Source organism: Coffea arabica, chromosome 8e, assembly GCF_036785885.1.
Source record: "Coffea arabica cultivar ET-39 chromosome 8e, Coffea Arabica ET-39 HiFi, whole genome shotgun sequence".
NCBI classification, from domain to species: domain Eukaryota; kingdom Viridiplantae; phylum Streptophyta; class Magnoliopsida; order Gentianales; family Rubiaceae; genus Coffea; species Coffea arabica.
The window spans coordinates 43,094,840-43,112,380 of NC_092324.1; the positions used below are offsets into that span (position 1 = coordinate 43,094,840).

General features: G+C 33.2%; 1 protein-coding gene across 2 annotated transcripts; it reads left to right on the plus strand.

Annotated features, from left to right (window-relative positions):
* The first annotated feature begins 7,362 nt into the window (after positions 1–7,362).
* On the plus strand, positions 7,363–11,056 carry LOC113702824 (probable indole-3-pyruvate monooxygenase YUCCA4). Of its 2 annotated transcripts, none has more exons than XM_072060833.1 (4): positions 7,363–8,768; positions 8,923–9,171; positions 9,292–9,423; positions 10,600–11,056. In XM_072060833.1, the coding sequence occupies exons 1-4, from the start codon at positions 8,133–8,135 to the stop codon at positions 10,786–10,788; spliced, it is 1,206 nt and encodes a 401-aa protein (XP_071916934.1). In that variant the 5' UTR covers positions 7,363–8,132; the 3' UTR covers positions 10,789–11,056. The 2 variants fall into 2 exon arrangements, with proteins under 2 accessions (XP_071916934.1, XP_027079771.2); XM_027223970.2 differs by having other exon boundaries at positions 9,301–9,423.
* The last annotated feature ends 6,485 nt before the right edge of the window (positions 11,057–17,541 follow it).

Sequence of the window (17,541 nt, forward strand, 5' to 3'; positions counted from 1 at the left end):
ACGGTTAACAATATAACCAGCCATAAATATCGCCTCCATCCAAAAGTCCTTTGTCAACCTATATTAGAGATCATACACCTTGTTTTCTCTAAAAGTGTTCTGTCCATACGTTCGGCCACACCATTTTTCTGAGACGTCATCCTGGCAGTGCGATGCTGAGCAATTCTTTCATTCTTGTAAAATTCATCAAATTCACCCTCACAAAATTTCATACCATTATCTATTCTAAACCGCTTGATCTGTCTACCTATCTGTTTTTGAATCAAAAATTTTCATTGTTTGAAAGTGAGGTAAATATCATACTTATGTTTAAGAAAATAAATCCATATTTTTCTTGAATAATCATCAATGCAAATCAACATATATCTAGCACCACCCTTATACGGAATACGAGATGGACTCCATAAATTTGAATAAATATAATTATGAGTACTTTTCATCTTATGAATTGCTGGTGAACTAAAACTAACTCTTTTCTATTTTTTAAAGATACAGTGTTTACAGAATTTCAATACTCAAGTACTCTAACTACAAAGAAGTCCCCTTTTACTTAGTATGTCCTAAGATGATGATGAAACTGCAATCGAACCTGTGACAATAGAACCTTACAAAACATACAAACAACTAGACCTGTAAATTTTCATAACAACAAGGGTACTTTTAGAAACTTTCACGATGCCATTTTTAACTATGTATTTGCACTCAAGAACCTCCAAGATGCCCAAAGAGATGAAATTCTTTTTCAAATCAGGAACATGTCCAACATTAGTAAGCGTCCTCACAATACCAGCATGCATTTTAATACAGACTGTATCCTTACCAACAACATCACAAACGGCATTATTACCCATTAAAATAATTTCACTATTACAGGATTCATAAGTGAAAACAAACTTATATTAGGACATATGTGATAAGAACACCTCGAATCTAAAATTCATTCATTTTTAGATCTTGTCCTGTCATCAGTCACAAAGTAAATATTTTCATCATTCTCATCAGTTGCAACACGAGATTCGACAGTTTCAATATTTTTCTCACTAGATTTTTTCTTTTGCTGTAATCTATTTGTTAATTTAAAATAATTTGCCTCAATATACTATATTTTGTGACAATAATTGCACTCCAAATTATTATGTTTGGATTTAAATCTAGATTTAGACCTACTACTATCAAATTCTCTTTTCTCGATTTAGCCCCTAGCAACTAAGTCTTCTACTTGATCTCGGTTAATTTTTCTAATAATATCGCTGTCTATCTGTTTTTTAGATTTTAATGCAGATTTAATTTTTCAATACGAAATTATTTTTTCATAAATCATAGTATCACAAAAATATTTAAAAGATTTTGGGAAGGAAACACAAAAGTAACAGGGTTTGATCCTCATTATCAATTTTCGAATCTATAGTCTCCAAATTCATAATAATAGAATCAAATTTATCAAGATATGAGAGTATAGATGTAACTTAGTCATGTGAAGCATATATAGACTTTACTTTAAATAAAATTGATTCTCAACTTTCTTCTTCATGTATAAAGTTTTAAACTTGTCCCACATGATTTTAGTTGAAATTTCTGTGGTTTCCTCCCGCAAAATGTCGTCAGAGAGATTTAAAATAATATTGGATCAAAACTTCTTATCTATTTCAGCAAAATTTGTATCTGTCACACTCTCTAACTTTTTCTCAATTCCATATATTGCTAAATCAATTCCATCTTGAACCAAATAGATTTCACCTTGAGTTGCCATATCTCGAAATTGATATTCCTGTCGAATTTCTCAACAACAATCTACAATCTTTGTTATTGTTATTGTTGCCACAAAATTCAAAACCTTTAAAGAAACTCTGATACCAGTTTATTAGGTCTTGTCCCAAAAAATTGACAAAAGAGTTTTTGACAATCCCAAAAGACAAATAACAAAATAAAAATAAATAAAATAGAAACACAGAAATTTACGTTATCCAGTCAAATTGACCTACGTTCACGAGCGAAAGAGGAGCAAAATTTCGCTATAAAGAAGAGAGTACAAAAATGCCTTGGGGAAGTGATTTTTGACCGAAAATACCTAATACTTAAAACACAAGAAAATTCAAAATATTTTACTAAACAAAAAGGTTTAATAATCCAAAAGCCCAAATAGCCCACTAAACCTCTTTTGGTTTGGTGTACTTAATTCCATCAAAGGTTCACTCTATTCATAGCCAACTAAGGGAACTACCCCCTTGTGTAAAAAGTGACGTGGGACAAAGCCACATATAACAAACACTAGTATGGTTAATGTCTACATTTGAACATGAACAATATTTATTTTATTTTGTGTTCTGCAATTGTTCTCCAAATTCGCTTACAACTAACGAGTTTTTAAACCCATAAAAAATACTAGTTTTTAGTCTAACCCACTCTAATTGTAGAATGGAACCTTTCGAAATATTACCTTGATACCCAAGTGAATATATGGATTATGGATCACAAGCCTCACAAATTCTAGTTCAAATCCGTTGAAAGATAGAATGGTTATTTTTTATCTTTTTACACCACAATTTATTTTTGTTTACACTTTTTATAGATTTATTTATATCATACCTCCACTTATTTATATCTCAAAGGTAAACTTGTTTGAACTGGAACTTGTAAGGCCCTTGATCTGAGAAAATATCAAACATTGCCTTGAGATACTAACACATTGTCCCCAAAAAAGAAGAGGAAAATAACTTGTAATTATCTGAAAGATTCAACTAGTTTCAAAAGGACAAAAAACGAATAAAACTTTGTTTTAGTCCTTAAAGACCAACTTCTTGCAATTGAATTTGTACATTTTCACTTTGTTTCAGTCTAAAGTTTAATTCCAACCTACAGTGAAATACAAAATATTAGGAGTAAAAACATGCAGCATCAATACGACCTATTACTCTTGAAGCGCGTTTTTCCCAATCTATCTCTCTAAATTTAAGGAAATTAAACCAAGTTATTTTAGTATTTAGTTTTCTAATTCTTTTAGTTTCTTGTTTTGATGTCCTGTTTGTTAGTTTCTATATTAGTTTAAGAAATTTCAAATCAATTTCCAATTAAGTTTCGATTTGCATTTGTGTTTGTTAAGAAAGTTTTGCAGTCTATAAATACTACTAGTCTAGTAAATTAGTACTTGAGGAGTTGAATTGAGTTTTGAATGGTTGAGTTGAGGAAAAGTCTTTAAGTTGAGAGTTGTCGAAAGCGAAAAGTAACGACTTGATATTATTATTGTTGAGATTTGAGTTAATAAAATTATTGAGTTGTTATAGTGTGTTTATTTTCCTTCTTTTCTCACATATTTTTATATGTATTGAAATTGCTTCCACTGTGTGTGTTTGCGATTTTTCGTGCCAACAAGTAGTATCATAGTTCCAAACTTTGATCCTAGGACTTGTTCGTGAAATTAAAGTATGGATTTGTGTTCTTTACCACATTGTGACATTTTTATATTTGATAGTAAAAATAAATTTGAGATTTGGAGTTAGATGATGAAAAAGTTTTTTCAAGTTATTAAAATTTTAAATATTATCCAAAAGGGGTTCACGAAATCTGTAACAAGTTCAGAATCATCAAACAATACAATTAAAGAGTTAAAAAGAAATAGATAGTTGGATTGCATAGCATTCCATTATTTGAGTGCCAAAGTCCAGTTACATGTAGTGAAAAATTTATACATGCAAAGACGACAAAGGAAGTTGAAAAATTTTAATGTCAAAAAATTTGTGATGAGGAAAAAGAAACATAATCTTTTGATGAGACAAAGAAAAAAGAAATTACAAAAATTATAGGTACACATGAAACTGAAGAATTTGTGATTCAAAAAGAAATTGCACAAGTAGTTGAAAAAGAAAGCGAAATCATTGGTCAGATGAATGATGTGTCTGAAGATCCTGATGAGGTAACAATCTTTGACTTTGTGAAAGTTGATGAATTATTTGAAGAAGAAAATCAAATACATGAGTTTGTTGAAAACATTTGTGAAGTGGACAATTTAATTGAAAATTGTGACAGTGCTAAAGGAGAAGTGGTTGTTAGTGTGAACCATACAAAACAAGATTATGATGGCATTGAAAATTTTGTCGGTGGAAACTATTTGTAATTTTAGAAGATTTTGTTGGTGGAAACTATTTGTAATTTTGTTGGTGACGCACTGACGTGAATGAATTAAATTATGGACTATGCAATGAAGTATGAGTAAACATGTTTGAGTTTTTCCATTGAATTGATCAAACAAAGAAATTGTTGAAGAAGTAGAAGTTTCATCCACTATCACATATGAAGATGAAGTTGAAAACCAATCATAAGTTGGGATTGAATGTTTTGTTTACTGCGATTGAATGATCCATAGAGATTCAAGTTTGAGATGGCATTTAAGATGACCACAATGAAGAGTTTGAATTAAGGAAGGCAGTGAAGGAAATTAAACCAAACTATCTTAGTATTTAGTTTCCTAATTCTTTTAGTTTCTTGTTTTGGTGTTCTATTTATTTAGTTTCCATATTAGTTTAGGAAATTTTATGTCAATTTTCAAAGAAGTTTCGATTTGAAATTGTATTTGTTTAAGAAGTTTTGCAATATATAAATACTACTGGTCTGATAGATTAGTATTTGGAGAGTTGAGTTGAGAAAAAATTTCTAAATTGAGAGTTGGAAGTGAAAAGTTACGACTTGATATTATTAAGAGATTTGATTTAATAAAATTATTGACTTATTGTGTGTTTATTCTCCTATTCTTCCCATATATTTCTATACATGTCCAAATTGCTTTCGCTGTATGTACACAACTTTTAACTACTGAGCTCTAGCTCACTGGCCACCGCCTCTCTTGGTGGGGTCCAAATTGTCTGCCCCTCATGGGTAACTCGGTTGGTCTCAACAAGCCTCTTTAAGAGTTGGTGTCCAGTGCCCGCAATGGTCCGAATCCTGTGATTATCGTGTTCGGGGGGATGGGGCCTCTCCTCCCGGGTCGGAGTGGGATTAGTCGAGCCCCGCAAGGATGTACGCAACTTTTCGTGCCTACATAAATATAAACTCATAGATATCCTGTAGATAGGATTGATTTAAACCAAACAACTACACGACTTTTGAATCGTCAATATGAGACGAACTGGATGAATAGTTGTAAGTAGACATATTACCTATGAGTCAGAAAATTCATGGAGATTGCAGCAGACAACGACACGAATTGAAACGCTCGAGCATCTTCGCATTTTGCTTGAAAAAGCTCGTAGTTTTTGTTTTCTTAGTCAAATAGCATGTTGTCGTACAGCTTTCGTGATAAAGAATTCGTTAAAAAAAATTAAGGAAATAGAGAGAGGGGTTTTCATAATAGATGCCTAACTGTAACGAAATTAACCACCGAAATCAGTCCAATAATCACGAGATTTCTTCTCACTATTAGGTTTATGATTCGAAATTTGGGTATGACAATTAGGGATAGAAAGGGTACGGAGAGAGGGGTGGAGGATTCAAAGAAAAAAAAATGTAATAATGAAATTAAAACATCTATGAATTTCTAGGATATCTTGAACTTCTTTAAAGTCGAGAGCAATTGCCTAGCCTAACCTTAATTAGACTTTACGAATTCCCAAATCCCACTAGCTTGGCTCACATAGGCTCCACTGATCAGGATGCTATTAATGAGTCAAACCACAAGAAAGAACTATTCTCTTTCCTTTGTCAAAATCAACTAACATTAGTAATTATAGGCTTAACTCGCGAACCACCCATATGCAAGACATTTCAGCACAATTGACCAGTGGTAAAAGGATTTCCAACACGCATTGGCTTAGATAGATTCAAATGGTAAAACTACATGTTGTCAGCTGTCACATTCAAATAGAATCACAATTTTATCAACTATGATCGCTTATTTGGAAGCCTTGTGCTGTGCTTTAGCATGTATACATCACCTTGTCAAAAACCCTTTGAAAATGGTTGGACTTGAACCTATGACAACTTCCTAAATTTGGATGGAACCATTGGAAGAAGAAGGGTCGGTTCAACCGACAAAGCTCCATAGGCATGTAAAGTTTTTTATGGCAATACACCAACCATTCAAACCGAGTGAATTAACAAAGGCCGGTTATCAATATTCAAGAATCAATCTCTTGACCATTTCATGCCTGATGATCAGTTCTCTCTTGAAGTTTTTTGATTCAACAGTTCCTTCAAACTAATATGTTCCATTGAGGATGTAAATCTTGAACAAGAATTATAGGATTTTTATCCAAAGACCTCTTATAAATGAGGATGTAACTCTTGAGGTTGAGCAGGCATTTCACTATTTTTAACTAGAAACCTCTCATAAATGAAGCGTTCTAGTTCCTACCAAATAAGGGTTTGACAATAGAAGCAATTATACATGAGCTAATCTTACTAAAGTAGCTTGCCAGACATTTACTGCACTCTTTAGATGTTAATCTACAGCTACATGGTCAAGTCCTCTTCTTTTTGTCAGAAAAAGAATAAAACAAAGCATTCATCTTGGTGCCAAAACAGCTCATTTCAAAATCTTCTGTCAAAAACAAGTCATGCATGAAATTAGGTGCCGGATATGTCTCAAATTACATATAGAAAAACTTCCCAAGTTCTTTCCAGATTGAATTGGATGGCCAAATTCCCTTGACATTTCAATACCCCACCGACCAAATAAAATCTCTAATTGTTGTCTTGAGTTTCCAAATCACTATCCTAAACCGTGGGAGATTTCAATCTTTACCAAAATCACCAATCTTAGGTGCAAGAATTCTTCCAAAACCAAGGACTCCAGCCAGGCTGAACTAACTCAGCATATCCCTTGAGTCTCCAAGCAGAGACCTCAAAGCGCGTGAAGACATGTATTCATACAAGGATACCAGAAGCAACATTTTGGATCAGAACAAGAGAACTTAGGTGTGATGTACCATTCATTTCTCCTTGCCCTATTGCCCATTCCCTAAACACTACTACCTCTCGGAAAAGGGAATTTTAGCTACTACCAAAAACTAGGAGTTCGATTCCATGAGCGGTATTATTCGTCCAATTGTATCTAACTTCCTGTCCACAGCAGATAACTGATTACCAGTCAATCCAGAGTTAGATGTTCAATTGTTTGTTAATATTGCATTCAACAGCTAGTTTCAAAGACTTTTATCCATTCCAAATCACCCGTGTTGGGGAATCTAGCAAAGTACTTGAGAAAACTTGTGTAAACGAGTTAATGAAGATGCTAAGCAATTACACGACTGGTAACTACTTATTTAGTACCGGTGACCAAGTTCTATTAACATGTCAAAAACTAAACCGACCATATAAAATCTTGAATGTTCACTTAAAATCTCAAAATCATCCTAAAGTGGCAAGTTTCAACCTTAACGAATTAACCAATCTTGGGTGCAAGAAGTCTTCCAAAACCATGAAGTCCAGCCAGGCTGAGATCATACCTATGGTTCCCTCGAGTCTCCAACTGGTTGCAGGCTGCAAAGCGCGTGAGGATGTAGGAGGATATGTGTGTCCTCCCAGAAGTAAAATTAGAGTAGTGTTTCAGAAACAACATAAATGTAATGGTATTTATATCTGATTCTTACGACTACTTCTCTTTGCCCCATTGCCCATTGCTCATTCCATAAACACAACACAACCCCCAAACTCTGCTGCACACATCCCCACTTCACCCCACCCAAACTCAGAAGAAAATATAGCCTTGAGAAAGAGAACCAAATCCTTTTCTTAACCTTCACGCCTCCAATTTACATTTACACCTCTCCTCTTTCTCTCACTTCTTTCTCTCTCTCTTTTACTCTCACATGCTCTCTTCTCACCTGCCTCCAACTTAGTCTCATAATAACCTCAAAACCTCTCTCCCCTACGCATTTTAAATAGACAACTACAAACTACAAAATTCCCTTCTTTAAATTCCCATTTTATGCACGACGCCTTTACTGAAGAAAGCAAAGCCAAAAAGCAGAGCAGAAAGCAGAGCAAAGAAAACAGAGCTTTACTGAGAAAAATCAGGGGACTTCCAGTTCTTGTTCTGAAGTGTACTTACTTTTCTTCCTAACTTTTCTTCCTAGTAACCGTTTTTTTTTGTATTTTCCACTTCTTTGTAGCTTCTTTAGTTTAGCTTTAGATTTTACTACATGGGTTCTTGCAAAGAAGAAGATGGCAATCAACCAAATTGCCTGTGGGTTGATGGACCTATAATCGTAGGTGCAGGACCATCTGGGCTAGCAGTCTCAGCATGCCTTAAAGAAAATGGTGTCCCTTCTGTCATTCTTGAGGGGAGTGACTGTATAGCTTCTTTATGGCAACAAAAGACTTATGATCGTCTTAAACTTCACCTTCCTAAGCAATTCTGTGAGCTGCCCTTACTTGGTTTTCCTGAAAATTTTCCAAAATATCCCACTAAACACCAGTTCATATCTTACATGCAATATTATGCTATCCACTTCTCAATAGAACCAAAGTTCAAGCAAGTTGTGCAGAGTGCTGAATACGATGTTGTATGTGGGGTTTGGAGGGTTAGAACTCAAGATTGTGAGTATGTTTCCAGGTGGATTATTGTTGCTACAGGAGAAAATGCTGAGCCTTTCATACCAGATATTCAAGGGATTGAGAAATTTCAAGGGCATGTGAGGCATACTAGTGTATACAAGTGTGGTTCTGAATTTCAAGACCAAAGAGTTCTAGTCATTGGTTGTGGAAATTCTGGGATGGAAGTAAGTCTCGACCTCTGTAGATATAATGCCACACCTCACATTGTGGTCAGAAACACAGTAAGTTTTACTTATTGACAAAGTACTAATATCATTTCAACGTCACATTTTCATCATTGTTACAATTATTGTTTTTCCAATTTCCTGCATGTACACGTTTATAGTATTTATGTTTTTCAAATTTTAATTGTTTTTGGATGTGGGATGATTTCAGGTTCATATTCTACCTAGGGAAATTTTTGGTTTCTCAACATTTGCAGTGGCAATGGCACTTCTCAAATGGTTACCTCTATGGCTAGTGGACAAGTTCTTACTCATGGTGACCAATTTCACCATAGGCAACACGGACACATTAGGTCTCAAAAGGCCAAAAACTGGACCAATTCAGCTAAAGAATGCAACTGGAAAGACACCAGTGCTAGATGTGGGAGCATTATCACAAATTAAAGCTGGAAAAATTAAGGTAAAACCGACCGTACCATTTGTACGCTTCATTTAGTACTACTAACATCTACTAAGTGTGCAGGTAAGTACTTTTGTTGCCTAAAGTCACTATAATGTAGCTAATACTGTTATTTTTAAGGTTTTGCAGGTAGCGGAAGGTGTGAGAGAGATAACAAGAAAAGGGGCCAAGTTTGTAGATGGACAAGAAAGAGAATTTGATTCCATAATCCTAGCAACTGGGTACAAGAGCAATGTGCCTGCCTGGCTCAAGGTAAGCGACGCAAAAATTTTGGTACTATTCCTTTTACAATAGCATCCTCCGTTGTAAGCATAAGACTGACAGAAGGCTGTGTACTATTAAAATAGCTGTGTTCTGTTTTCGTTTTTGCCCCAATTTTTTTTATCTCTTTACCAATCTCACGTCGCTTTCCCTATTCAGTACCCGTACAAAACGTTTCTTATGTTCCCTTTGTTTTTTTTTTTTTTTTTTTCATGACAACGATGGCATTTCTATAACATTTCTTATGTTCCCTTTGTGCAAAATAGAAAATCTCACGGCACCTTTTTGGATTATTCCCCTACATCTTTTCTTTGTTAATTAACATTGTGTTGGGGTACATGATGTGTAACTATTACAAAATATTCTGTTATTTAATCCCGCATTTTGCAAAAGGCATACCTAGAAAGTGTTCCTTTTGCTCTTTTCTAGAGGAAGAATCGGAGTTAAAAGATGTTACCACTTGATGCTATTGGGGATTTATTAATGGAGTCTCATGTCATCTACATGATGTTGTTATCTATCCAACCAAATCTGCTAGTATGGTAGGTCGAGCTTTGTATTCTTATCCAAGCTGCCAGAGTAGGTCTTAGGTTGTCTATAAAATTAGTCTAATTTCCCATATTAGTGACCACTCTGAGTTTCCTGCATCTTGCTAGTGATCATCAGAACCATATAAAGCCCCTCCAGCTCATGACAACACCTAATATTAAATGATTCTGAGCCTATACTATGTACATGATTTAAATTCTGGTGTTATCAAATATATCATGGAACTTTTTTAGTTGATTATGGTAACCAAAAAAAAAAAAAAAAAGGTTATGTGGGCCAAGAATGGCCACGAGATTCGAAGCCAAGATGAATGTTTTTATCAGTCTTTCACCATAACATAAAGAAGAGCAAAATGTACTTGCAACAACGCATGCACAAAGCCTTAGCAGAACTGGACCATAATGGAACATGGCGTAGCTTCTAGCAATGTACTACCCAGGTTGGAGGAATATTTCCATTATCTTTGTATTGTTAAAGTCCAGCGGCAATTAGGCATGAAATCTAGTACCATCACGTGAACATATTGGAGTTCTTTTTTCTCTTTATTTTTGTGGTAAGCTGCAAAATTAATATTCAATAGCAGCTGATGTTACCTTGTATTTGAATGAATGCTTGCAGGGTTGTGATTTTTTCACAAAAGAAGGCATGCCCAAAACACCGTTTCCTAATGGATGGAAAGGTGACAATGGATTGTATACTGTGGGATTTACAAGAAGAGGCCTCCTTGGGACTGCATCTGATGCAGTTAAAATTGCCAAAGATATTGCTGATCAATGGAGGTTAAACAAGGGCTGCAAGAAACACTGATTAGTTCTATCATGTTCTACAAAATTAGCCAGGATGATAGCAAGTTCAATCAAGTAGAGTATAGTGGGGTAGTATCAGAGAGGAGGTTTTCAATGGAGTTAATTGAATCATGCAATCGTTTACTAGACAAAAAAACAAAAAAAACGTCCATGCTAGTTCTTTTTTTTTTTTTTTTAATTGTTTCAGTTGTAAATTCATCAATTTTGTATCACACCCTGCTTTGCTTAAGGTTCTCCTAAGATGTAATTTTCCTGTCTTTGTATTATAATCCTTGAAATTAGAATATTCTCCTTTTCTATCACCTTCATATCGAGTTGTGATTAAATTTTTTCAAATTGCTTTCGAAAAGCATAAAGAATAGCAATACCCTAAAGGGCCAAGCAGACCAATTTTGATGAAGATCCTTTTCCTTTTCTAAATTACAGAACAATTAATTATTTATTCTCAAACACTCTATTAATTAAGTCCTTACCCCAAAAATTGACTGGATTTGGTCTCACATCATGTGAGCATGCACAAGCGACCTAATTTGGAAAAAAGGAAAAAAAATAGCAAATTTGGATTTAGCACTTGGGTACACTTTATCATCAATTAAATCTGGAATCTTTGAATAAGGATCAATTTGGCTGGAATTGGGAGCATATATTAAATAATACTAAGTAGTTTGAAAGTTTAACTAGAAATTTGATGAATTCTAAAATTCATTTATTGAACCAGAAGATATTTAACTTTAGCTAGTGTAATTTACTCGAAAAATATTTAACTTTACAAGTAAAATTTGTCTTTTATATATAGGATCTTCTTCAATCTGCTTTTGGATAGCATGATACATGGTATCAAATACGAGGACCAATTTGCAAAAAAGCCATTCCTCTTGAACAGCAAGATAGCGATCGCCTGTATCTTCAGAAAAGAACTTCTTAATATACATGCAACTTGTAAGTGCATAATAACTACTTTACGTACTATACAAGTACATGCATTAGGGTAAGGTACAGCAATAAATTAAATGAACTTCTAAATATCAATCAAATCCCAAGTTAATAAATTGATCTAAGTTCACAAATGTGGTTCATTCAACACTTTTTCATCCAAGTTGACGGATTCCAAATAAGGACCATTTGAGTAATTCCCCATTAAAAAATATACAAATATAAAGTCTTCAAATTTGCTGCTTAATCACTTAAACAAAGTACTACATATATGTAAGAATGATAATTGGGACGAGTGCCCGCAGGGGCTAATGGGGCCGGGGGAATTTTTTCATACTCCGGCCCCATCCCCACCCTTCTACTTGTTAAAATATATATATATATTTATAGATATATATATATTTATATGTATATATATAATTTAATTAGTTACAAACTTATAATAATGATATTAGTAGTTATAAGTATTATATAATGTATATTAGTATATATAATATAATTGATATTATCAGTTATACTAATAATTATACATGTCTACTAATAGAAATAATTAATATATTTATACAAAATTCCAAATTACACTTGACACAATAACACTTTTTTCTCAAAAAATAACACAATATTGACTTAGCGATTGTATTTATATCAAAAGTGAAAACTTGACTACTTTAATTGTATTTGTTTCATCATGTTGGATTGTATTCAAATAGTTTTTGTTTGATTATTTTTAAGAGTTTCAATTGTGAAATTCTAATGGATAATAACTTGGTGATGTATTGATATTTTAGTATTTAATTATTTGCTAAAATTTTACTATAATGAAATTATATAACAAATTTTTGTTAACCTTGCGGAAGAAACGGGGCAGGGCGCCGAGTCGAGGGGAAAGTCGTGGGCAGCGAGGCGGGCCCTCCCCCGTCCCAAACCCGTGTCATTGCCATTCCTGCATATATGGCTTAAATCTTCAACGGCCAGGAATTTTACTCATCAAAATTCCATCTTTATAGAATGGTATGGTATGCTTTTGTCGGGTAGGGAGATGACGTTATGAAGAGTCCCTTCTACCATGTTTTTGTACCATGACAACGATGCATGATGATTGATCATTCATCATCTTTAGCCTGAAATGTCGTGTGAGGTAAAGGGTATGTTTGCTCGATGATCATCATAGTAGTTGAGCTACAAAATAAGAGTTGAAGAAAGGAATCAAGTACTCATAACATTTATAGTCCTTATAACTCTGTTACACCATATTATTAGCAGTTCAATGATTAGCTGATGAGCAAAGTGTCATCTCTGAACGTACGGCATGGTACCTTTCTTGATTTCTTTGTTTCTAATAAAGAAGTCGAAAAGGGAGAAAAAAAAAACTCAAGAAACTTGCACATACAATTGCATACATTTAGTGTATATAGCTCTCCATCTTGTGCTGATTATTGAGCAATGATGGGGCTTTGACAAATCAATTATGCGAGGTTTTAGAGGGGATTGATTGCTGCTCAATCTATCCAACCTTCTGCCAATGATGAAAGCATCATTTCATGATCAAACCACATTCCCTTTCCCTCTTTGTCTCTCCCTAAATTTGTAGCTAGGTTAAGAAAACTCAAAACTTACGGAATTTTGCATGTACAAGAAGAGATTTTTAGTAATTATTTCTTTAAACTGTTTTTTTTTTTTTTGTACATCATGCCAACAGAGTGTAAATTCAACTGTCCTTTTTTTTCAAAAATTTTTTGCAGTACTGATCACAGCCGTTGGCTATTCTTTTTATTTTTGAATCATTTTTTATTTCACATACATCACACTAAAAAATTATAATACTATTTTTTTTTTTTTAAAAAAAAAACATTTTTAGACTAGCAATCGACATGAAGCCTGCTAGATAGCGCCTCTATCTCAAATTTGACCAAAGAAAGAATTACGTGTGGTATTAATAGCACAACCTTAATTGTATCCTCATGTCAATTTAAATTCAAATTACGTACATTTGCCCAGAATTTATTACCTCTGCAAGTCTATTGAATAGTGCTACACATCACTTCTCTTTTCTGCCGCTAGAACATAAGTCGAGGGTAGGAAGAATGGAAGAGTCCAAGAGGTGAGTTAAGAATTAGAAGATGATGTGTTCTCAGCTGATTTCATGTATCTACTTTTAATTTTGATTTTAGAAAATCAGTTATGTGATGCTTTTTAATTGCTTTTCTTCTTTCAATTTTTCCTTTCAATTTTTCAACTTTTTCAAAACTTAAAAAAAATCAAAATTAAAAGCCACAATATGCATTTTTTTTTTTTACTTTTTAAATAATCTTTTTTTTCAAAATTCAAAATCAGTTGAGAATAGACCTGAAATGAGAAGATACTTCCTATTGATGCGTTACTACTCCTACTAAACTATTTAATTGGATAATAATGAATTCAGAAATACGACTATGAATATAAAGTCATCATCACACCCCTACTAGTATTAACACACCATTATGCTAGTACTACTACAACTATTTACACTATTACACCTACAGATCCATTGATGCATTTCTCTATTCAGAGGTCACATTGCACGGTTCATTCAACCCCTCTTTCTCCACTCCCCACATTAAAAATAGAGGTGGCAAAATGGGCGGGATGGGCGGGATTTGCTTGGGTTTGAGATGGAACCGAGTCATATGGGTTTGGGCCCAATCTTACCCATATGTGTTTTGGGACTAACTTGGGCGGGATCACTTTGGGATGGGTTTAGATTGATCCCGCCCAATACCCAAATCCATTTTCTACATATTTTTTTTTCCTTTAATTCATTTTTTATTTTTTTATATAATTTTAATATTTTTGATTTATTAAATTTCTTTTAGTTTTATTAAATAAACATGCAAGTGCTTTATACTCAAGATTCCCACCAAAAATTGGATTAACAAATAAAGAAAAAGATAGATATACAGCCATATTCCAACATATATCAAGATGGCCAAGGTCCTTAGCATGTTGAATATTTATCCTCATCATTGTCCAAGGATGACAGGTCTAAACTGACTGAAATGCTGGAAATTCTTGTGGATAATGACTAGGAAGACTACTAGATTATATTCGCTGGTATGACTATAAAAATTATTAAAGATAATTTTTGAATCTAAGACTCCGTTTGGATTGGCCAATTTTTCAAAAAATAAGTTTTTCAAATACAATGTTACAGTAATATACAATAACTCAAGAAACATCCCATCCATATTAGTATATCAAATATTTCAAAAAAATTTTATAGTAAACATTTTTCATATACATTTTACAATAAAATATTTCAAAAACACCCCCCAAAAACAGCTAATCCAAACGGAGCCCTTGCTATTTGAGCCCAATGGGTACCCAAGTATTTCCCACCCTTTCCCATTCATTAATGGGTATAGTTGGGATGTGTCCCAACTTAAACCCAATACCAAATTATAATACCCATCCCGCCCAAAGTTCCTTTGGGCATGGGTAGCCCATTGGGACTTGAGACAAATTGCCAGCTCTAATTAAAAACGACCTATTCCTCTTTCTCTCTTTTTTTTCTTGTATCTATCTTAAAGATTTAAAACCCTATTCTTTCTCTTTCATTTCGTCCTCTTTGATAGACTCATTTTGAACGTCTTCATTACAACACCTGACTCATGCATTTCGTCTTATTCTTCGTTCACATTCGTGACGGTCAAACATTGTACACACTACCATTCACGCTTGAACATATAGCTAGCTAATGGTACGTACTCCCCACATAGGGATTGGTGTAGGATTCTTTTTAGAATTAATATATATTTGTTTCACCGTTAACATAAAAATTTTTAGAGCTAACATTCGTTTCACTATTAATGTGAAAATTTTTTTATGTCAACGGGTCTACATTTATATGTGGATCCGTTAGGTTAGTATGATTTGCAAAAATAATTTTCAAATATTATTTAGTTTGCATTATAAACACAATTTTCAGTTACTTTTTTTATTTAACATACATCACATCATAAAAAGTGCTACAATGTTATTTTCGATAATTTTTTCTGAATAATCTCCTATCCAAACTCTTAAAGTATATAAAATTTTTTAAAATTGCACTTAAAATCTTATCTTAATACATGTCTTATGCATGTAAACTCACTTATGTAATGATTTTTTTTTTATATTACTTGTGTAGGTAGGAAATTACTTAACTGAACCTAGTCTTGTAAACCATGTAATTAAAGTAAATCTACTATTACTATTTATAGATTATAAAAATGTATAGACATTTATAGCATGTTGATCAGTTGATGTATAAGACAAAACCTACTTAAGTATTTGTCGTGTTGGAAACATTCGTCTTACTTGTGCATTCTTATCGTTACACACCGTACCAATTTTGATGATTTTCATCTCTTAGATAGTGAATATCCATTTTGTCAAATTTTGCTCTTTGCTTTAGAGACTGTACCTACTACCAAAAGTAATTAATGGTAATTACTTTTGAGTAAATTTTATATATACTGTCAGTGTATATATTATTATAGTCGTATGGATGATATATGAGTAAATTTTGAATTTCAAATTCAAATTTTGCACATATATCATATATCTAATGGTGATAGTGTATACACTGACAGTGTATATAAGATTAATCCATAACTCTTTATATGCATTAAGTTCTTTGAATTTCAAATTCAAATTTTACACATGTATCATATATCTAATGGTGATAGTGTATACACTGACAGTGTATATAAAATTAATCCATAACTCTTTATATGCATTAAGTTCTCTAATTATTGTGGCCATATGTTGTGAACACAAATTATTGGTTATATCCATAGGGGCTATTTACATATAATTAATAAAAGTTAGTTGTTGGGAAACTAAAATACCACACGTATTTAAAGATAAAAACGAATCTAATCAAATCGAATTCTGTATTATTTAAATTTGTTTGTTTTATTTTAATGAGCTTGAAAAACTTGAGTCAAACTCCAAAAAAAAATTTGAGCAAAGCCGAGCTTGAGTCAAACTCAAATAGCTCAAGTATTTTATATGTAAATTTCAAATATTATACTATTCGAGCCAAACATTAGCCAAGTTTTATATTATGGGGAAAGGGTTGGGTTGGATGGCAAAGTAGGAGGGATTATAAGTATGAGATTTTGGATTCAAGACCTCCCGCTTACAAAAATAAATAAATAAATAAAAGTTTGAAATGTTATTGAAAGCAAAATGTTGTTTCGTATTCAGTTTAATTAGTTGCAAGCAAGTTTGAAAGAGTTCTACCCCTCGATTCAAGTAGCTTTGTTTAACTATCAGCCCTACACGTAAAAACATTTTATCCTTGGCTCTAGTTAATACCATTAAATTATTTTACCAAATATTAGATGAAGAAAATGCATATATCCATCAATCCAAATCATGCGGATAAATTGAGGCCTCAATTATTGTTTGGTTCATATTAATTCTACAACTGAAACTGCACAATCCATTTTAAAGTATTTTTTCTTCACGACAAATCTTTTAACCATATCAATAGCAATCTGCTTGATAAGATGAAGAGCAGGTCTCCAAAATTATCCATTCCAGCACTGTTGAAGGATCAACTACTTAGATGCATTCTGGCCAACACGAATCCTACATATGTATGATATATACTCACGTGACTTGTGGATACAAATTCCAAACTGGAGTAAGTGATCAATTTGTCTTCTACTTCTACTTAGACGGGGGTGACAAGGTCGGATAATTAAGACTGAGTGAAATGGGGTTGGAATGAGTCAAAGTCGTATATCACCATGACTCATATAGTAGTAGCATAAGTAACATTGCAAGTATAGAT